The following is a 21,983-nucleotide window of genomic DNA, read 5'->3' on the forward strand; positions in this document are numbered from 1 at the left end:
GGCACAGGTTAGGGGAGGTGTAACGATTGTGGGATAGCAGCTACGGCAAGGTGAGAAGGGGGAAAGTAAAAAAAAAGATAGGAAGGACAGGTAAGACATTATGAAGGTTGAAAGGGGGCAGGTTAAGGGAGGAGAGAAGAGGGGAGAGTAAGAAAGGAAGATAGAAACGGGAGGTGAGGACAGGTGTGAAGGTTGAGGGAGCAGGTGATTGGAGGTGAGAAAGGAAAGGGGGAAGGTAGAAAAGGTGGGTACGGAGGATAGGTGAAGGGAGGTGAAAAGGGAAGATGAAAAAGGAAGGTGAAGGAGGAAGATTAGAAAGGTAGGTGAGAAGGGAAGGTGAGAAAGGAAAATGGAAAGGGAAAGTGTGAAAGAAATGTCATGGAGGGGAAAAATAAGATGTAAAGAGAAAGGAGTAAAGAGAAGAATAGGTAAGAAGGAGAGGTAAGAAGGGAATTTAAGGATAAGAAGGGAAGGTTAGAAGGAAAAGCGGAAAGGGAAAAGGGAATGTGAGGTAGGCAAATGAGAAGGGATAGTGAAAAGGGAAAGTAAGGGGATAGGGATATGGAGGAAGAGAGGAAGGAATGGAATAGAAGGAAAGGGAAAGGGAAAAAAAACGGACGAATATAGAGGGAAAGAATATATAGGAAAAGGAGACGTAGAAGTAAAAGAAGGAAAATGAAAAACGGGAAAAACGAATGATAGAAGAATAACGAAAGGAAGAAAAGCGAAAAAAAAAAAGAGAAGAGGGAAAGGTAAGTCTTGGATATTGAAGATGAAATCCCTCCCTTCCTTTCCCTTCCCTTCCTCCTTCCCCTTCCCCCCTCCCCCCTCCCCCCACCAATAATAGCTCGTGTACATTACCAAGATTGTCTCTACACCTTTGGGAATAGCACCCCACCCTCCCTTTTTCCCCTCCCTTCTCCCTCTCCTCTCCCTTTCTCTCCCTTAAACTCAGTCTTGGTTAAATTTATTGCCTGTTTCTCCCTTCACCTCCTCTTCCTCTTCCTTCTTCTCTCTTTTCCCCCTCCTCCTCCTCTCCCTGCTCTCCCTTATTCCCCTCACCTCTTCCCCCTTCTCCCTTTCTCCCTCCCTCTCCCCCTCTCTTTAAAAGTATAGGTGTGCATCTATGTGAGAGAGAGAGAGAGAGAGAGAGAGAGAGAGAGAGAGAGAGAGAGAGAGAATGACGAAAAAGAAAATTAAAGATTAAGTTGACAAATGGAACAAGAAAGAAAAAAAGAAATAAGAAAAGGGAGAAAAGGAGGAGGGGATGGAGAAAAAAGAGGAGGAGGAGGAGGAGGAGCAGCGATCCCAAGAGATTCTCACAAACTTGGTAAAAGATTTCATCAAATAGATTTCATGCCTCTCTCTCTCTCTCTCTCTCTCTCTCTCTCTCTCTCTCTCTCTCTCTCTCTTCAGTGGTCCAGTGCAACACGATTGACTCATTTAAAAACAAGCTCGACCGACACTTAAAACTTAATATCCAATAAAGCGATTGGTGGCATTTTATTTAATATAATTTCACTTTAATATAGGCGAAACGACCTAACGTGGACCATAGGGTTTGTGTGTTCTGAATATCCAGGAAAGGTTACTGACAAATAAAACAATGCATTAAAGTAGCCAACGCAAACAGAACGTTCATGTAACACGTAACTAGTTGGCAATATATCTGGATTAAGACAGACAGACATAAACTGGGTCATTCGAAAATAATATATAAGAAAAGGTCTCCCTGTGCAATAATTAAAGGAAACTAATATAAAAAACTTTACTCTTTAGGTTACCCCATACAACCATTCTCCTTCTCCATTTTCTTTCTCGTATTAAAAATCCGTTTTCTTCGAAGCCTCAATATCGTTTTCTGTAAAGTTGGAGGCGATAGAGAAGTTGGGCAATCAAGTCTCTCTCTCTCTCTCTCTCTCTCTCTCTCTCTCTCTCTCTCTCTCTCTCTCTCTCTCTCTCTCTCTCTATATATATATATATATATATATATATATATATATATATATATATATATATATATATATTCTCTTGACGTTCGAACCCAAGGATTCCATTTCCTCTCTCTCTCTCTCTCTCTCTCTCTCTTCTCCTCCTTCTCTTTCTTCTCCTCCTTCTTCTCCTTCTCCTTCCTCCTCCTTCTCCTTCCTCCTCCTTCTCCCTCCTCCTCCTCCTCCTCCTCCTCCTCCTCCTCGTCTTTTTCGTCTCTCTTGCTCCATTTGTTTTCTCTCCCTCCACAAGTCACGTTCCTCATCTCGCTTTTCGCTGACTCTCTCTCTCTCTCTCTCTCTCTCTCTCTCTCTCTCTCTCTCTCTCTCTCTCTCTCTCTCTCTCTCTCTCTCTCTCCATTTTAACTTCAAAGAATTATGAAATTAAGGATTGAGAATGAAAAAGAAAGTCATAAGAGAGAGAGAGAGAGAGAGAGAGAGAGAGAGATATCAGCCACTTAAAGTCTTCAATACTATCTATGTTTCTATCTATTTATCAATCTATTTATCTATATCTGGGTATCTATTTATCAATATGTAAATAACTAACTTAAACCTACCTAAAACAAATTAACCCAAATTAACCCAAATCAAAAGAGAGCAATATATAACCTAACCTAACCTAACCTAACCTAACCTAACCTCACCTCCCTCAACTAACCTAACTAACCTAAACCTCAACTAACCTAACTAACTAACCTCACCTAACTAACCTCAACTAACTAACTAACCTCAATTAACATACCTACCCTAAAACCTCACCTAACCAAACCTAACCTCACCTCACCTCCCTCAACTAACCTCACCCCACTTCACCTCACCTTCATCTTCCTTAACTGATATAGCAAACCCGGAGAAGCCAACAGCCAGAGTAAGGACCGTGATCGCTATGGTCGTGTTCTAACCCAACCCAACCTTATACCTAACCCAAAAGCAGCCCTAACCTATCCCAACTTTACCTCACTATTCCTTTCCTTACCTGATATAGCAAACCCGGAGAAGCCTACAGCCAGGGTAAGGGAACTGATGGCTATGGTCGTGTTCCTCGTGAAGGCGACCACCAGCAGGAACAGCGCCTCCAGACCGAAGCCACCGCAGTTGAAGATCTTCCTGACGTTGGTGGTGGAAAGAATCTTGTTCCTCCTCAAGTAGTCCGCCAACTGGCCCCCAAAAGGTACCACAATCGTCATGACCAGGTGAGGGAGAGCTGAGATGGTGCCGCCCTGTGTGGAGAGGATGGAGAGATTGTAAGGTGGAAAAATAAAGGAAGAGAGTATGGGGAGGAGGAAGGAAGGAAGAACGGAAGAGTTGAAATATTAAAGGATGGAAGGAGAGATAGTAAGATGAAAAGGAAGGGTGGAAGAATAAAATAGATGGTAAGATGGAAAAAGGAAGAAAGTAACGCGTAGAGGGAGTGTATGGGGAGGAGGAAGGAAGGAGGAAAGAAGGGAAGGGAAAGAAGGAAAGAGGAGAGAGGATGAGGAAAGGAAGAGAAGAAATAAAAGGAAAAAAGGAAGGGAAGGAAGCAAGAATTAGAAAAGAAAATACGGGAAAGAGGAGAGAGAAATGGGAGGGAAAGAAAGAGAGGGATGGTGAAGAAAAGTGGGAGATAAAGAAAGGGAGAGAAAGAAGCGAAAGGAGTGAGGAAGGGAAGGTTGAAGGGAATGATTTGTGGATATAAGGAAAGAACGAAGAAAGAAAGGAAGGATATAGTGAAGGAATGAGGGAAAAAAAGAAATAAGGAAAAGAAAAAAATGGCAACTAATTAACATTTAGAAAGCAAACAAACACCAACAATAATAGGACAAAAAAAATTATCTCATTCCCTTTTTCTCCTCCATCACCACTACAACCACTACCACTACGACTAACACTTCGTTTTCTTTACCTATTTCCTTCCTCTCTCTTTTTTCCCTTCCTTTTTTCTACTCATCCTCGTCACATTTCTCCCATCACCTCCCTTTTTTCCCCCCCTCATCCTCTCCCCTTTTCCTTTCCTTTCCTCTCTCCCCTTTCCCTTTGTTCCTCTCCTTTCTTCTTTCCCGACAAGAGTAAATTCTGCTACCACAACTAACCACACTGCCAGAACCATCACCGAAACATCCACTACAACTACAACTACCACTCCTCCCCCTCCTCCTCCTCCTCTTCTCACCTCAGCGACGCGGTAGTGGAAGACCTCTTTGAAGTAGGTGGGCTGCGATATTATAAGCAGGTAGAAGGTCCAGGAACGGGCTACATTGGCAACGATGATGGCCCAGACAGGCATGGATGTAGCAAACGCCCGCCAGGGAGTGTTGGCGAAGGTAGGCTGGTGGATAGGCTGTGGGTGAAGATGGGTGACGATGAGTGAGTGTGGGGGGTGCAGATGGGTATGGGTGAGTGAGTGTGTGGGGGTGAGGTTAGGTTAGTGGGTGGGGGAGGGAGTGAGGAAAGGGGAAGGGTAGAGAGAAGGGTAGGAAAGACGAGAGAGGATGAAGAAAGGAAGAGAAGAAATAAAAGGAAAAAAAGGAAGGGAAAGAAGCAAGAATTAGAAAAGAAAATAAGGGAAAGAGGAGAGAGAAATGGGAGGGAAAGAAAGGGAGGGAAAGTAAAGAAAAGAAGGGGAGGTAAAGAAAGGGAGAGAAAGAAAAGAAGCGAAAGAAGTGTGGAAGGGAAAAGGGGAGGGAGGTATGGGAGTGAAGAAAATGAAGGGGAGGGAAAGAATAGAAGAGAGGGAAAGAAAGGGAGTGAAAGAAGAAAGGGAATGAAAGAGGGCAAGAAATGGAGTTAAAGGGAAATATGTGATGAAAATGTGTTTGCTGGATGAACATAATGAACACACACACACACACACACACACACACACACCTTACCTTCCCAATCCAACTCGTTCCTTCTCCCTCTCTTTTCTCCCTTCACAAAAACCTCATTCCTCCAACCCTTTCCCTCCTACTCTCTCTCTCTCTCTCTCTCTCTCTCTCTCTCACACACACAGACAACTTACCTTCCCAGTCCAACTCCTTCCTCCTCTTCCTCTTTTCTCCCTCCACAAAACCTTATATCATCCCTCCAACCCTTTCCTTCCTCCCCCACCTTTTCTTCCCCCCCTCACTTCCTCTTCCCAGTCCAACTCGTTCCTCCTCCCTCTCTTTTCTCTCTCCACAAAAACCTCATTCCTCCAACCCTTTCCCTCCTCCCCCACCTTTTCTCCCCCTCCCCTCACTTACTCTCCCTCTCTCCCACACTCACCATCTTCCCCAAACTGTCCTCGATATAGACTCTCTCCCTTCCCGTGATGGTTGGATGCTTAGAGGGTTTTTCGAAGGCGAGCCAATACCAGAAGAGGCCCCAGACAACTCCGGCAACACCTGTGGGAGAGAGAGAGAGAGAGACAGGTGAGAAGGGGGTAAGGGGTGGGAGGGAAGGTTGGGGAGAGAACAAGAGTATGAGGGAGGGAAAGAAAATTGGGATGGAGGAGACCAAGAGAGAGGGCGGGGGGGAAAGTTGAGAAAGAGGGGGGAAGAGAAAAGGGAGAGAAAGAGTAGACCGAGAGGAAACAGAGGGGAAAATAAGGAGAAAGGAGAGAGTTAGGGAGAGAAAGGAGAAATAGGCAATGAGGAGTGAAAGGAAATATGAGTGAAGGAAAATAGTAAAGAGGGGAGAGAGAGAGAGAGGGGAAGATGGGAGACAGTGAAGGGAGAGCAAGAGGAGAAAAGGAAAGAGAACGGAGAGAGAGGGGACAGAGAGAAGAAAAGAGGTAAAGACCGGATAAAGGGAGAGAAAGGGAGAAAGAGGGAGAGAAAGGGACAAGAGGGAGGGAAAGAGGGGAGAGAGGGGAGAAAGGGGAACGGCATCAAATGATCACCAATAATTTGAGTCCCAGTGGGCGGTATCGGTGATTTAAGTTTTTTAATTACCTGTCTAAAAGTGTAATTAGACCAGGTGAGAGAGAGAGAGAGAGAGAGAGAGAATATACTCAGCATATGTCCTTTAAGCGAAAAATACCTAAAAAGCTCAGGAGAGAGAGAGAGAGAGAAAGAGATTAGCTTATTAAACTCCTTTGTCTTTCTCTTTTTCATCCTTATCTTCCTCTCCTTCATTCATTCCTCTTCTTCCTCCTTCCTTCCTACCTTCCCTTCCTTCAAATTACCACTCCTTTTTTCGTTCTTCCTTCCCTCCCTAATTTTTTTTCCCTCCGTACCTACGATTAACTTTCTCTCCCTCCCTCCCTCCCTTCCCCCCCTTCATTTTTCTCTCCACGTCTAATTTTTTCTCTCCTCTCCTTACCTTCCCCCATCTCCCATATTCTTTCCTCCGCACATTTATTAGTCTTTGTTTCTCTCCACCCTATTTATCTTTCTTCCCTTTTTTTCTTCCCTTTCCAATTATTTATTTTATCTCCAATCATATATTCCCTTTCCTCATTCCACTCACAATCTTGTTTTTTCCCTTCTCCTGTAATCTCTCCTCTTTTTCATTCTTCCCTTTTCCTGCTCCTCCCTCATTCTCGTTTATCATTTCTTCTTTTCCTTTCCTTCAGTATTTTTCTTCTCTCGTACATTTAATTTCCCTTCTTCCTTCCATCCTTCATTCCTTCCTTCTTTCCTAACATTTCTTATTTCCTTTCCTCCACCTGCAGTCATTCTTTCTTTTCCTTCTCTCTTAATATACTTCTCTTTTCTTCTCTCCATCCTCGATCTTCCCTCTTTTCTTTTCCTCCCTTTTCCTATATTTTCTTCTCTAAGCCTGCTTTTCCCTCTTTCCTCCCACCACGAATCTTTTCCTTTTTTCGCTTCCTCCCGTCTCTTCCTTTTCACCTAGCTTGCATTTCCCTTCTTCCTTATACTGCATCCTTACTCCCTTATTTTTCCCTTATTTCCTTTTCTTCTATACTATATATGCATTTCCTTTCTTCCCTAAACACCTCCCTAAATAAATCCTCCCCTTATCCCGGGCGTACCGTAGAAGTAGAAGGGGGCAGGCCAGCCGATACCCTCCGTGAGCCAGGCGGAGAGGGGCATACCCAGCACGGCGCCCGCGTAGGACCCGCAGAAGGCCATGGTGGCGAGGCGGGAGCGCTCGAGCGGCGGGGCCCAGTTGCGCCAGATCCCGTGACAGGCTGGGTACGTGACGCCCTAAGGAGAGAGAGAGAGGGTTAGCCGGTGATGGAGAGGGAAGGGCGGAAGGGAAAGGGTGGGAGAGGTAGGTGTGTGCAGGGAAAGGAGGTAAGAAGTATGTGCGTGGGTTCTTTTTTTTCTTTTTTTTATCATTCTTACTCCTTATACTTTTCTTGCTCTTCTTTTTCTTCTTCTTCTTCTTTTTCTTCATCTTCTTCTTTTTCTTCTTCTTCTTCCTCTTTCTCTTCATTTCTAAGTTCCTCTTTCCCTATTTTTTTTTTCATATGGTGTGGAGGGAGTAGGTGCCGATGTGTGTGTGTGTGTGTGTGTGTGTGTGTGTGTGTGTGTGTGTGTGTGTGTGTGTGTGTGTGTGTGTCAGGCAGGGAGGGAAGGAAAAAAATTAAAAATGGTGAAAAACATATATGAAGAAAAAGATAAAAGTAAGGAAGAGGGAAGAAGAAAGACAGATAACAAGATGAAAAAGTAAAAAAGTAAAGAACTAAAAAGTAAAAGATTGAAAAAAAGAAGGAAAAAAGATAATTACGAAAGAAAATAAAAGTAAAATATAAAATACGAAAAAGGTAAGGGAAGACACGGACAGGTACGAGAGAGAGAGAGAGAGGAGAAAAACGGCCCTTTGGGAAGAAATGAGGCGGTCTTTGTCCCCCTCACAGCCCACCTCAACAATGAAATATTGATGTTTCTCTCTCTCTCTCTCTCTCTCTCTCTCTCTCTCAGGTTGGTTAATCTCAGGTACTTTTAATTAGCTTTCCTTTAATTTTTCTTTTCTTTCTGTTTCAATCTTTTTCTTCCTTCCTTCATTGCTTTCGTTCTTCCTTCATATATTGCCCTCTTCTTTCTTCTTTCCTTCCTTTCTTCATTCATTTATTTTGACTTTCCTTCCTTCTTTTCGTTTCCTTCAGTCATTGCTTGTTTTTGTTTCCTTCCTTCCTTCATTCATTCATTCATTCCATTAATAACTCATTCTTGCATTGTTCTTTTCTTTCTTTCATTCATTCCTTTCCCTTCCTCCTCCTAAACTAAAGGAAGAAAAAAGGCAAGAAATAATAAAGATAATAAAGAGAAAGAAAAGAGAAAACGATGGAAATTGACCTCAACGAAAGCGCAAATAATAATAATAATAATAATAATAATAATAATAATAATAATAATAATATCAAAAAACATGAAAAAAACGACTCATTCCTTTTCTTCTCCTCCTCCTCCTTCTCCTCCTCCTCCTCCTCCTTCTCCTTCTCCTCCTCCTCCTCCTCCTCCTCCTCCCCCAACAGGTAACAGGAGAACGACAAAACAAGAGGAAATGAGAGGAGGAAAGGAGGAAGGGAGGGAAGGGGGACGAAAAGGGAGGAGAGAATGGAGGGAGGGGGAGGAAAGAAGGGAGAGAAGGGGGGAGATGAGAGAAGAGGGGACAGGCGACAAATGGAACGGAGGTAAACAAAAGAAGGAGAGAAAGGATGATGGAAGGAAAGAGGGGAGGGAGGGAGAGAGGGGAGGAGAGGGAAGGGAGGGGAGATGGAGAATGGAAAGGTAGAGAAGGGAGGGAGAAAGAGGAAAGGGAAAGAAAGAAAGGTCAGAACGAAGGAAAAGGGGGGAGTGAAAAAAGAAAGGGAGAAGAAAAGGGGGAGGAATAAAATAAAATAAAGAAAAGTAAGGAAGGAGAAGGAGAAGGAGGAAGGAAAAGAAAGTAGACATTCAGAGATACGAAAGAAAGACGAAAATAAGAAAAAAATAAGAAAGGAAAAGGAGGGAAGGAGAAGAGACAAGAGGAATGAGGGGAAAGAGGAAAGGGAGGATGAAAGGAAAATGAAGAAAGGAGAGAAAGATAAAAAATATAAGGATTGGAAGGGAAAACAGGGTAAGGAATGGAAAAGGAGATGAAGGGAAAGGGAAATTAGAAAGGAGAAACACGAAGGAAAAAATAGAAGGAAGAGAAAAAGAGAAAATAGGGAGAAGGAAAGAAAAAGAAGGGAAACAAAGGGACGAAGGGAGGGAGGGAAAAAGGGGAAGAGAAGGAGAGGGGAGAAAAGGAAAGAGGAAAGAAGGGAAAAGAAGAATGAAAAGACCTTTGAGAAATCTTCATGTACGTCACTACTTTCTTGTGCACGAGAAATCCATGTACGTGTGTGTGTGTGTGTGTGTGTGTGTGTGTGTGTGTGTGTGTGTGTGTGTGTGTGTGTGTGTGTGTGTGTGCAAAACGGCTTGTGTGTACGCAGTGAGTGATGTTATTGGGGAAAGCTGCTTATCTCTCTCTCTCTCTCTCTCTCTCTCTCTCTCTCTCTCTCTCTCTCTCTCTCTCTCTCTCTCTCTCTCTCTCTCTCTCTCTCTCTCTCTCTCTCATCTGATAATCTTGAATAAATGAGAATCAGTGACCAAGCGAGAGTGAATTAGAGAGAGCAATTAACTCTCTCTCTCTCTCTCATAAAAAAAAATACTAAAGAAATAAAATGTACATGAGAGAAAAAAGTTTAAGAATTCAGAAGAAAAAGAAGAAGAAGAAGAAGAAAAAGAAGAAGAAGAAGAAAAGAAAAAGAAGACGCTCAAAATTCATAGAGAAGCTTAAGAAGAAAAGATAACAGGAAGATGAAATAATAATAATAATAATAATAATAATAATAATAATAATAATAATAATAATAATAATAATAATAATAATAATAAAAACAACAGCTAGTATAGAATCAGAGAATGTTTTATGTACTTAGAAATAATCATTTGGGGGAGAGTTTAAACACACACACACACACACACACACACACACACACACACACACACACACACACACATGTCACTGATACGATCCAATCCTCTTTGAAATTCCTCTACATCTCCACCTCCTCCCCCTCCTCCTCCTCCTCCTCTTCTTCTTCCTCTTCCTTTTCCTCCTCCTCTTCCTCCTCCTCCTCTTCCTCTTCTTCTAAAATCTAAATGAACAGGAAATGACTTGTCTAGTTTCTATTCTTGAGAAGGTTTAAATCGTCTTATCTCTCTCTCTCTCTCTCTCTCTCAATTATCGACTCAAAACTGTGAATGTCTTACGCGGATTCGAACACACACACACACACACACACACACACACACACACACACACACACACACACACACACACGTAGACAAAACCGGAAATTCACTTATGATTCATGTTGACGCCAGAGAACCAAGATGGCGGCTCCTCCTCCTCCTCCTCCTCCTCCTCTTCTAAGAACCCCTTTTCCGCTTTTTTGTTATATGTTTTATGGCCTTTTTGGACGAGGAGGAGGAGCATTAGGAGGAGAAGGAGGAGGAAGCAGAGCAAATAAGTAAATAAAAGAAAAAGGTCACATCATGAAAGGAGGGAGGGAGGGATGGAAGGAGGGAAGGGGGCGGTGAAGGAGGGAAAGGAAGAAGGAAGGGAGGGAGCGAAGGAAGGGAAGGAAGGAAGGAAGGAAGGAGGAGAGGGAGCTGAATGCCCTCCACTAACTTTCTCCTTCAGTTACCTCCACAATAGCTTTTCCTCCTCCTCCTCCTCCTCCTCCTCCTCCTCCTCCTCCTCCTCCTCCTCCTCCTCCTCCTCCTCTCTTTACCTCCAAAGACTGAAAATTAATGATGACACACACTCAAGTCTTCTCTCTCTCTCTCTCTCTCTCTCTCTCTCTCTCTCTCTCTCTCTCTCTCTCTCTCTCTCTCTCTCTCTCTCTCTCTCTCTCTCTCTCTCTCAAATCATTTCTTCTCATTTTTCATATTTATTTTTTTTGTTTTCTACCTTTCCTCCTTTCCTTCTTTCTCCTTCCTTATCCCCAACCTTCTCTATCCCTCCTCCTTTCCTATAATTTCTACTCCACCTTTCCCCTCCTCTCCACTTTCCTTCCCTCTTTCCCTCTTCTTCACTTTTTCTCTTACTCCCCTCTTCCTCTCCCATTTTCAAGTCCTCCCTCTCTTCCATCTCTACTGCCTCTCCTTCCTCTCCTTTCCTTTTCTTTTCCATCTGCTCCTCTCACATAAGTCGCTAACGTCCTCCCATTCCTATCCCTTTCACTCACTCTGCCTCTCCCTTCCTCTCACGCCTCCTTATCCAAACGCTATCTACTTCACCCCTTCCTTTCCCTCACGCCCCTTCGATCTCCTATTCCTATCCCTCTCTCCTCTCTTCCTGTCCCATCCTCACATGCCCCTTCCCTTTCCTAACCCTACCTCCTACATTCCCTCTGTACCCCTCCTCCCTCGTCTCACCCCCTTCCCCTCCCACTGCCCTTTCTTCCCTTACCTCCACCAGGCCCTGCAGTATCCTGACAGCCATGGCAGCCGCAGGGTGAAGACGCGAGGCCCCGGGGAAGAGCATGTTGAGGAGCGACGAGGTGGTGATGGCCGTCCCGAACACCCTGGGGGAGAGACAGGTGAGGTGAGGTAAGGTCAAGGTAAGCATAGGTGAAGGTATAGGTAAGTAAAATGTGCTCAAGGTAGCGTGAGGTAGAGGAAGGGTAAGAACATTTAACAAGGAAAGATTAAAACACAGGTAAGGTAAGGCAATGTAAGATTAAGGTCAGCACCCTGGGGGAGAAACAGGTGAGGTGAGTTAAGGTCAAGGCAAGCATAGGTGAAGGTATAGGTAAGTAAAATGAGCTCAAGGTAGCGTGAGGTAGAGGAAAGGTAAGAACATTTAACAAGGAAAGATTAAAACACAGGTAAGGTAAGGTAATGTAAGGTTAAGGTCAGCACAGGTAACAGGTGAAGGTAAGTAGTGCTCAATTAAAGGCAACGAGAGGTAAAGTTAAGGTAAAAACAGATAACAATGGAGAAAGGTGAGCAAAGGTAACAAATTAGAATGATGAGTTAAATTAAAGGTAAGGTAAGATGGAGGTAAGCTCAGGTAACATGTAAAATATAGGTAAACAAAGGTAAGCAGAGGTAAGAAGAATGAGGTAATTAAAAGGCAAGAGCTAACAGGTATAGAAAACATGGATAGATTTACACGAAACAGCAGGACAGGTAAGGTAAGGTGATGATAACAGAGGTAACAGCTAACAAGATTAAGGCAAATTACAGGTAAGGCAAGGTAAAGGTGAGCAGAGGGAATAGGTAACAAGACTGAGCTAAATTAAAGGTCACGTCATTTCCTCCTCCTCCTTCTCCTCCCCCTCCTCCTCCTCCTCCTCCTGCCGTTCTTTTTTTTTTTTTTTTTTTTACTTGTGGTTCCCCCATCATCAATATCTTTCTTTTTCTTTTTTCTTTCTCCTTTTCCTCCTCTTTTTTATGTGCTTTTCTTCTCGTTCTTGTTCTTCTTGCTTTTGTTCTTGTTCTCCTTGTTCTTGTTCTTGTTCTTCTTCCTCCTTTTCTTCTCCCACCAGTTGAATTCTCCTCCAAGTTATTGTTCAAAAGACACAAAGGGAGGGAGGAGGAAGAGAAGGAGGGAGGAACAGAGGGAGGGAGCAAGGGAGGGAGGGAGGGCAATGTTACCTCTAACCCTCCTTTCCTCTTTCCCTCCTTCCCTCTCTCTCTCCCTCCCTCCCCCCCCTTTACCAGTCACTGCCAGTCCATTTGCTAAATTAAGTTTTCGGTGCTGTGTAGACGGTGATGGAGGGAGGGAGGGAGGGAGGGAGAGAAGGGAGGGAAGAAGGAAGGAGGAGGAGAGGGAGGTAATCTGAAGTTTGCATTGATGTAAGACGCTTTAAGGAGGAGGAGGAAGAGGAGGAGGAGGAGGAGAAGGAGGAAGGGAGAGATGGGGAAAAAACAAGGACATAAACAACGTCAAATCACAGCAATAAAACTCTTTCCTCCCTCCTCCCTTCCTTCCTCCCTCTCTCTTCCCTTTCTTCCTTCCTCCCTTCTTCCTTTCTTCCTCCCTGATTTTTTTTCTCCTTTCTTCACTTCTATTTTTTTCACCCCTCTCTCTTCTCCCCTCCCTTTTTCATCCCCTTTTCTTTTTCTCCTCCCTTTCTTTCCTCTCATTTCTTTCTCTTCACCCTTCTTCCTTCTCACGTTATTCCCTTCTTCATAGTACTTCCTTTTTCCCTCTCATTCCTCCTTTTCTTTTTCCTTATTTTTTTGTTTCTTTTCACACCGTCTTTTCCCTTTCCCTCCTACGTCTTTAGTCTCCCTTCTTTATTCTCCTTTTCTTTCACCTCTATTCCATTCCCCTCTCCTCTCTTTTTTATCTTTTTTTTTACACCAGATTAGAGGGAACCACGCATGACTTAAGTCCTTCCCCTTTTCACCTTACCCTTTTTATTCCTCCCTATAATTTCCCCTTCCCTTCCCATCTTCTTTCCTTCTTTTGGTGAAACTTAAGCTGTTGCCTTTGACATTTCAAAAGCTGCTCTCTTATCTCATCTCATCTTTATCTCATGGAAACTTCTTATCTCATCTTGCCGTCTCTTCTCTTGCTCACCTTCTCTCACTTTCTCGAGGTTAAGAGTTCTATATCTCCACCAATTCCTTCCCCTCCCTCTCAAACCTTCACCTGCTTCTTTTTCTCACCTGTGCGCGGGGAAGCGTGAGGCAATCAGTCCGCCGGGCACCTGCGTCACCAAGTAGCCCCAGAAGAAGGAGGAATCCACAACCCCCACGATATCGTCACTCCAGTCGATCTCCCTCTTCTGTAAAGGTGTGTGAAGGGCAGGTGAGAAAGGTAAGGAAGGTGTGCAGAGGCTTGAGGTTAGACAGGTATGAACTGGAAAGGTGTGTAGAGAAGAGGTGGAGATGGGACAGGTAATAAATGTGTCTAACGACTTGATATACAAGTAAATGTGGGAGGATATGCGTGTGAAGGTGTTGCATAGGTAGATAAGTAAGGTAGGACATGTGGAAAATGAGAGGAGGAGGAGAAGGAGGAGAACGCGGTGGAGAAGCAGGGAGAGGAGAAGAAGAAACAGGAGGAGAATGAGAGGTGAAAAAGGAAGAGACTGATGAAGAGGAGGATGAGTCGGAGGAGAAGGGAGAGGCGCAGCAGTAGCAGGATTTGGAGGAGGTGAAGGAGGTGAAGAAGATTGAGATGGAGGATGTACACAAGAACACAAGAACATAGGGAAACTGTAAGAGGCCGGGTGGCCTACACAGGGCAGCTCCAGAATCCCCCCCACTACTCACGATGGGTGCGGTGTAGTTTCAGGGGTTACAGGTAGAGGCTTGATCCTCATTTACCTTTGGTACGGGCGTACGCTCCAGTACCCTGTCTCCTTACTGCACCTACACCTCACTGCCACCAGTCGTCCTCGTCCATGTAGCTATCCAATCTACTCATAAAACAAGCTATCGTCCCTGCACTAACTATGTGATTGCTGAGTCTATTCCATTCCCCCACCACCCTATTACTAAACCAATGCTTGCCTATATCTCTCCTAAATCTATACTTTTCTAATTTAAATCCATTACTGCGAGTTCTATCCTGCTGGCTAATTCTCAGTACTTTACTTATAACGCCTTTGTTGTAACCCTTGACCCATTTGAATACTTCTATCAGATCTCCCCGCACTCTTCGTCTTTCTAGTGAATGTAAGTTTAGATGTTTCAGCCTATTTTGATATGGGAGGTTCCTCAGCCCCTGAATCATTTTGGTCATCCTCCTCTGAATTGATTCTAGCAAGTTGATGTCCATTCTGTAGTGTGGGCACCAAAACTGGACAGCATAATCTAAGTGTGGCCTAACTAACGCTAGGTAGAGTCTGAGGATGACCTCTACACTCCTGTTGGTTACCGTCCTGTTAATAAAGCCTAATACCCTGTCAGCCCTATTCCTTGCACTAATGCATTGCTTCTTTAGTTTTAGGTAAGAGTTCACTAACACCCCCAAATCCCTTTCACACACAGACCTGCCTATCGCTGTGGAGTCTAAACTATACCCGTGTAATGGGTTGCGTGTTCCTACACTAAGTACGCTACACTTGGTGATGTTAAAATTCATCTATCCTGTATCACATCTAACAAATCCTGTGTCTCTTGGTCTCCGGATAAAGTATCCCGCTCTATGTTCCTATAATTGAAATCCCCAATTACACACACATCTCTATATCTTGACGCCCTACTAATTTCTTGTAAAAGGGGTTCGCTACTGTCCCTGGTAAGGTTGGGCGGTCTGTAATGTACTCCTATGACAAGCTTCTCCTTCCTACCTATTGTTTCTACCCAGAGGGATTCTGTATTGCTATCTTCCTTGATTGAGTTGTTAATGACACACTTAAGATTGTCCTTGACGAAGAGTGCGACCCCACCCCCCTTCCTGCCTATTCGATCTTGGTGGAATAACTTATACCCTTCAATCTCTAATTCTGGGATAAAGTGTCTGTCTGCAGTGTTTATCCATGACTCTGTGATCGCTATCATATCAAATTTCTCTACGCACGCCTTTCCCCTCAATAAATCTATCTTATTCCTAATACTTCTACTGTTTGTATAGTACACATTTAGACCTACCCCTTGCCTTACCCTGCAGCCGCTATTATTATTACTACATTTAGTGCTCCCACTTGGTATTGCCATCTTAGGCCCCTTCTTATTTACCCTAAAAAACCCTGCAGGGCCCCCAATCCACGTTCAAGGGCATCAGACAAGATCTGTACCCCCTCCCATGAAAGGTGAACCCCGTCCTTCTGATATAGGTGGTTCTTGCCAAAGAAACTGTCCCAGGCGTCGACAAATGTCCATCCATTGGCTTTGCAATAATCTGCCAACCTGCAATTTAATGCAATAGCCCTGAACAGCCAAATGGCACCAACCTGCCGCCTTGGCAGAACCCCACACACCACAGGAACCCCGCCTTTGGACGTAACTCTTCGAAGAGCCTCCATGTAGCGACGCAGAAGCTGCTCACTACCTAAGGAGGAAATTGAAAAGCAGATTTGGAAATAGGAGAAAGATGATGATGAGGAGGAGGAGGAGGATGAGGAGGAGGAGACACTCACCCCCGTCAAGGTGTTGTTGGCGGTCATCTCTACCACGGCCACGCCCATGTTGCACCGGATCCCGAAGGAGATGAGGAAACCTGGCAGGTGAGACGAGCATGTGAGAGAGTATCATAAAAAGAAATAATAAACAAGAAAAAAATGAAGGGAAAATGTATTGTAAAGAAAAATAATAGACAAAAGAATTAATATAAAGAGAATGCGTGCGAATTATAAAACAAAAGAGAAAACAGTAGATAAAGGAATGGATAGAGAAAGAATGAAGGGAAAGAATATAAGTGTGAGAGAGAGACAAAAAGAGAGCGTATTACAAAACAAAAGAATGATAGACAAAATCCCGTAATGAACACCACTGAGTGCCGGGGATCGAGCCCGAGCCCAGAATACCAACTACGCACTAAATGATCACCGCGCCAGTGGCCACTTCTGCGGCCCATACCTGACGCCCCAGCCCCGCACTGTGGACATGAAGGTGAACATAAGAAAAACATAAGAGCACAGGGAAACTGCAAGAGGCCGGGTGGCCTACATAGGGCCGCTCCAGAAACCACTACTCACGATGGGTGAGGTGTAGTTTCAGGGGTTACAGGTAGAGGCTTGATCCTCGTTTACCTTCGGTACGGGCGTACGCTCCAGTACCCTGTCTCCTTACTGCACCCACACCTCACTGCCACCTGTCATCCTCGTCCATGTAGCTATCCAGTCTACTCTTAAAACAAGCTATCGTCCCTGCACTAACTATGTGATTGCTGAGTCTATTCCATTCACTCACCACCCTATTACTAAACCAATGCTTGCCTATATCTCTCCTAAATCTATACTTTTCTAATTTAAATCCATTACTGCGAGTTCTATCCTGCTGGCTAATTCTCAGTACTTTACTTATATCGCCTTTGTTGTAACCCTTGACCCATTTGAATACTTCTATCAGATCTCCCCGCACTCTTCGTCTTTCTAGTGAAGGTGACCCCGCTCACACTCGTGACAGTCGGAAACGCTTTTAATCAACCCCTTTTGGCACATACGGTGTATATATACATTAGAGAAACTGCAATAACACAGTAAAAATATCCCGTAATGAACACCACTGAGTAGCGGGGATCGAACCCAGGCCTTCTAAGTAGAAGTCAGGACAGCATTCCAACTACGCCACCGATTATGGGATATTTTCACTGTGTTATTGCACTTTCTCTAAAGATAGACAAAATACTGGAAAAAGAAAGGAGATAGAATATTATAAAACAGAATTTATACACAAAAGAAAAGAAAACAAAGAATGAAAAAGTGTGCCTGTGTGTGAGAGAGAAGGAAAGAGGGTGTTAAAGAGACAGAAAGAGAGAACGAGAGGAGTGACAGAAAGAGAGAAAGAGAGCGAGCGTAAAGGTGGGTGTGGCCGAGAGAGAAAACCACGTGGAGGTGAGAGAGCGAGAAAGAGAGAGTGAGAGAGCGAGACACACCTCTCTCCCGCCCACCAGGTGAAAGGGCGGGGCGAGCCACACCCACTCTCACCACTCACACGCGACCACACCCTCGCAGCCACACCCACGACGCAACAGGTGTGGGGGGTGAGGGGGAGTGGGAGGGCGTGGCCAGGTGAGGGGGGGCGTGTGGGGTTGTGGGGGTGACCTTGAGGGGGTTTGGTTGGGGGGTGACACGTGGGTCTTTAAAGAGATAGACACATTCAGGTGTGGCTTAGTGTGTCAGGAGGACGAAGAATACCTGCGCTGCCTCACTCTCTCTCTCTCTCTCTCTCTCTCTCTCTCTCTCTCTCTCTCTCTCTCTCTCTCTCTCTCTCTCTCTCTCTCTCTCTCTCTCTCTCTCTCTTATTTGTTGTCTTCTTTAGAGTGGTTAAGAAGGTGTGTGTGTGTGTGTGTGTGTGTGTGTGTGTGTGTGTGTGTGTGTGTGTGTGTGTGTGTGTGTGTGTGTGTGTGTGTGTGTACTAAAACTAAAAGATAAAATGTGGAAAGAAAATTAAAAGCAATATACAGTATAACCAAACTTGCAGAATTTAAAAAAAAAAATATTGGACATATAAAAAAAAAAGCATATGAGGAACAGAAATCAACGAAATACCTGAGTCTTAATTACAGGTGAGGTGGACCAGGTGAGCATAAAATAGGTGCCATTAAACTGAAAATAAATCAAAACACGTAAGAAAGGAAGAAAACAACATCAAAACTGAAAGGAAACTAAGCATAACAATAAATGGAGTTACACAAGATACACAAACAAACAAAAATGAGAGCAAACATGGGAAAATACATAAAAGAAGAAATTAGAAAAAGAAATTTGAAGAAACATTGATTGATTGATTTTTAAACACTTCCAATTACATCTATCTATCTATTCATCTATTCTGTCTATCAGTCTATCTATCTACACACCTTTATGCTTTCATCTCTCGTCCACAGCATCCCTCTTGATAGCTACATGGACGAGGACGACAGGTGGCAGTATGGTGTGAGTGCAGTAAGGTGACGGGGTACTGGATGCGTGCCTAGTACCGCCGGTATAACGAGGATCAAGCCTCTACCTGTAACCCCTGTAACTACACCTCACCCATCGTGAGTAGTGGGGGGGAATCTGGAGCTGCCCTGTGTAGGCCACCCGGCCTCTTGCAATTTCCTTATGTTCTTATGTTCTTTCTCTCACCCCTCACTCAAATCCATCTCCCTTCTTTACCTCTCTCTTTCATTTCTCTCTCATCCATTTCTCCCTTCCTTCTCCCTCCTTTTTCTCGCACTCTTCTCCCCATGTCAAATCCAACTACCTTCTTTTACTCATCCCTCTCACACCTCTCTCCCTCCTCTCCCCTTCTCTTCCTCCCTCATACCTCTTTCTCCCCTCTCTATCTCATTCTTCTCTCCCCTTTTCCTCTACCCCCCCACTTCTCTCGCATCCCGTTCGCTCATTATTTCGTCTTCCCTCTCTTCCCTCTCTCCCTTCCCTTACTCCCTCCCTTTTCTCGCACTCTTATCCCCATGTCAAATCCAACTACCTTCTTTTACTCATCCCTCTCTCTCCTCTCCCCTTGTCTTCCTCCCTCATACCTTTTTATCCTCTCTCTATCTCATTCTTCTCTCCCCTTTCTCTCGCATCCCGCTCGCTCATAATTTCGTCTTTCCTCTCTTCCCTCTCTCCCTTCCCTTACTCCCTCACCCCCCTCACCTATGCTCGCGAGGATAGCCATGGTGAAGCGCTTGGTCATGTTGCAACACGGGCAGTCCGGCGGCAGGTACTGATCGATCTTGCGTAGCGGCGGCTTCTCCAGGTCCTCGAATCCGCCTTCCCTGCAGGTGGAAACGAGGAGGCAGGTGAGAAGTGAGAGTGATATGACAGCTGAGATTTGAACAGGTAATAAGTGAGGTTGATGAGACAAGTGAGGGTTTATTTTCTATATTTTGGACAGGTGTGAAGTGTTGATTAAGAACAGGTGATAAAGGAGAAGGTATGTTGAGGTAAGCAAATTTGTGGTTAAGAAAATTGGGGATTCGGTATAAAAATAAAAAATAATGAAAAAAATCGACTCTACGGACAAAACGAGAGAGAGAGAGAGAGAGAGCACCCCGAGGGACCTGTAATGCCATGGTTGAATTATTACTTCGTCGCCTCCGTTGACAGGGTGAGGCCTCTCTCTCTCTCTCTCTCTCTCTCTCTCTCTCTCTCTCTCTCTCTCTCTCTCTCTCTCTCTCTCTCTCTCTCTCTGTGGTGTGTGTGTGTGTGTGTGCGTGTGTGTGGCTTCGGGTGGAATAAGTTTGTGTACGTTTAATGGATTTTCGAGTTTGTGTACGTATTCGGTGATTGTGTGTGTACATGTAGGGTTTCTCTCTCTCTCTCTCTCTCTCTCTCTCTCTCTCTCTCTCTCTCTCTCTCTCTCTCTCTCTCTCTCTCTCTCTCTCTCTCTCTTTTGTGTGTATTTCCTAAGCTTCCAATACCTTCCCTCCCGTTCCCTTTTCCTCCTCCCTCCTTCTCTCCCTTCCTCCCTCCCTTTTTCCCTCCCTCTCTCTCTCCCTTCATCCATCTCTCTCTCTCTCTCTCTCTCTCTCTCTCTCTCTCTCTCTCTCTCTCTCTCTCTCTCTCTCTCTCTCTCTCTCTCTCTCTCTCTCTCTCTCTCTCTCTCTCTCTCTCGTCTTTCCCCTTCAATCGCTATCAACTTTTCTCTCTCCTTATCTCGCTTAATGACTTTTCCTCCTCCTCCCTTTCGTCCCTCGCTCCTTCCCAGCCTCACTCTCTCTCTCTCTCTCTCTCTCTCTCTCTCTCTCTCTCTCTCTCTCTCTCTCTCTCTCTCTCTCTCTCTCTCTCTCTCTCTCTCACCTGATTCTTATTTCGATAATCCCTTCATCTTCTCATCTCACGCCTTACCTACTTTTCCCTCCCTCTCTCTCTTTCTCTCCCTTCCTCCCTCCCTCTCCCCTTTCCCCCTCAATCCCTCTTTTATATTCCCCTCACACTTCTCTCCTCATCTCCTCCTCCCCTTCTTCCTTCCTATCTCATTCTCTTCCACTATCTTTTTCCTCCTCTTCCTCCTTCCCTTCTTTCCATTTGGCGTGTGTGTGAGTGTGTGTGTGTGTGTGTGTGTGTGTGTGTGTGTGTGTGTGTGTGTGTGTGTGTGTGTGGTTGAGAGAGAGAGAGGAACACCCACACACACACACACACACACAATTTCTTATCCATATTGCTTCCTTCCCTTCCTTCCTCCCTTTCCCTCCCTCTCTTCTCCCCTTTCCCCTCCCCTCCCCTTCTTCCCTCTCACCCCCCGCTGGTCACGTGGTTTTATTTACAAACAAAGAGTCGCCGTCCGTCAGCTGATTGCCTCTGAGGATTACCATGTAGGTGCTTCTCTCCCTCCCTCCTTCTCTCTCTCTCTCTCTCTCTCTCTCTCTCTCTCTCTCTCTCTCTCTCTCTCTCTCTCTCTCTCTCTCTCTCTCTCTTATTCTCTCCTCGCCTCCTCTTGTTTCCCTCCCTCCCGTCCTCTCGACTTCCTGTTTTCCCCTCTTGTTTTCCCTCCTTACTTCCCTTTCTTTTTTCCTCGTCCTTTCTCTCTTCCTCATTTCCTTATTCTCCCTTTCACTCTTTGTTTTCATTTCTCCATTCTTCCTCCGGTTTTTCCTCTTTGCTTCCACTTATTTTCCTCTCTACATTTTTCTCCCTCCATTCATCCCTCTTTCTTATTCTCTCTCCTTTCTTCTCCTCCTCTCTCATCTTATCTTCCCTTCCCTTCCTCCCTTCTTCACTTATCAATCGAACTTTCTTTCTTCTATTCTTTTTTTTTCTACTGTCCTTCCTTTTCTAACTTCCCTTCCTTTTTGTGTCTCTTCCTTTCTTCTTTCACATCTCTCTTTTGTTATCTCCCGAACTCTTCCCCCTCCTCTCTCTCTCTCTCTCTCTCTCTCTCTCTCTCTCTCTCTCTCTCTCTCTCTCTCTCTCTCTCTCTCTCTCTCTCAACCGCCCTCCCGTTCATATGGTCACTTTGCTCTCCATCCCTCTCAAAGTTTAAAAGCCCTTCTCTCTCTCTCTCTCTCTCTCTCTCTCTCTCTCTCTCTCTCTCTCTCTCTCTCTCTCTCTCTCTCTCTCTCTCTCGGATGATAGGATGATAGTACTTACATTAAACGGAGAGAGAGAGAAAGACAGTAACGAGGGGAGAAGACAGGAAGGAGGAAAGAAATAAAGGTAAACGTGCTCTTTGAAGACATGGCTAATTCTCTCTCTCTCTCTCTCTCTCTCTCTCTCTCTCTCTCTCTCTCTCTCTCTCTCTCTCTCTCTCTCTCTCTCTCTCTCTTTTATCCACTTTCATCTGGCTTACAAAACCCCTCAATACCTCTATTCTTTCCTCCTCCTCCTCCTCCTCCTCCTCCTTATCCATTCACCTTCCCTCTCCGCCTCATGTACCGCCTCCCTCCTCCCCTCTTTTCTACTTCCAGCCTACCCTCGACTCCCCATCCTCCTCCTCCTCCTCCTCCTCAATAGTACAACGTTTTCATAATTTTCTCCCTCATTTCCCTCCA

The 21,983-nt window shown here is 44.7% G+C and overlaps 1 protein-coding gene across 1 annotated transcript in view; it reads right to left on the minus strand.

The window, feature by feature from the left end:
- The window catches only part of LOC126985613 (vesicular glutamate transporter 1-like), a 75,762-nt gene that overhangs the window by 9,559 nt on the left and 44,220 nt on the right, over window positions 1-21,983 (minus strand). Inside the window, exons 5-12 of the mRNA XM_050840768.1 lie at window positions 19,147-19,268; window positions 15,979-16,058; window positions 13,559-13,677; window positions 11,349-11,463; window positions 6,931-7,105; window positions 5,220-5,338; window positions 4,144-4,311; window positions 2,968-3,211 (exon numbers count right to left, since the gene is read on the minus strand). Coding sequence (XP_050696725.1) covers window positions 2,968-3,211; window positions 4,144-4,311; window positions 5,220-5,338; window positions 6,931-7,105; window positions 11,349-11,463; window positions 13,559-13,677; window positions 15,979-16,058; window positions 19,147-19,268 — 1,142 coding nt within the window. The remainder of the gene's footprint in view (window positions 1-2,967; window positions 3,212-4,143; window positions 4,312-5,219; window positions 5,339-6,930; window positions 7,106-11,348; window positions 11,464-13,558; window positions 13,678-15,978; window positions 16,059-19,146; window positions 19,269-21,983) is intronic.

Source organism: Eriocheir sinensis, chromosome 60 (assembly GCF_024679095.1).
Source record: "Eriocheir sinensis breed Jianghai 21 chromosome 60, ASM2467909v1, whole genome shotgun sequence".
NCBI classification, from domain to species: domain Eukaryota; kingdom Metazoa; phylum Arthropoda; class Malacostraca; order Decapoda; family Varunidae; genus Eriocheir; species Eriocheir sinensis.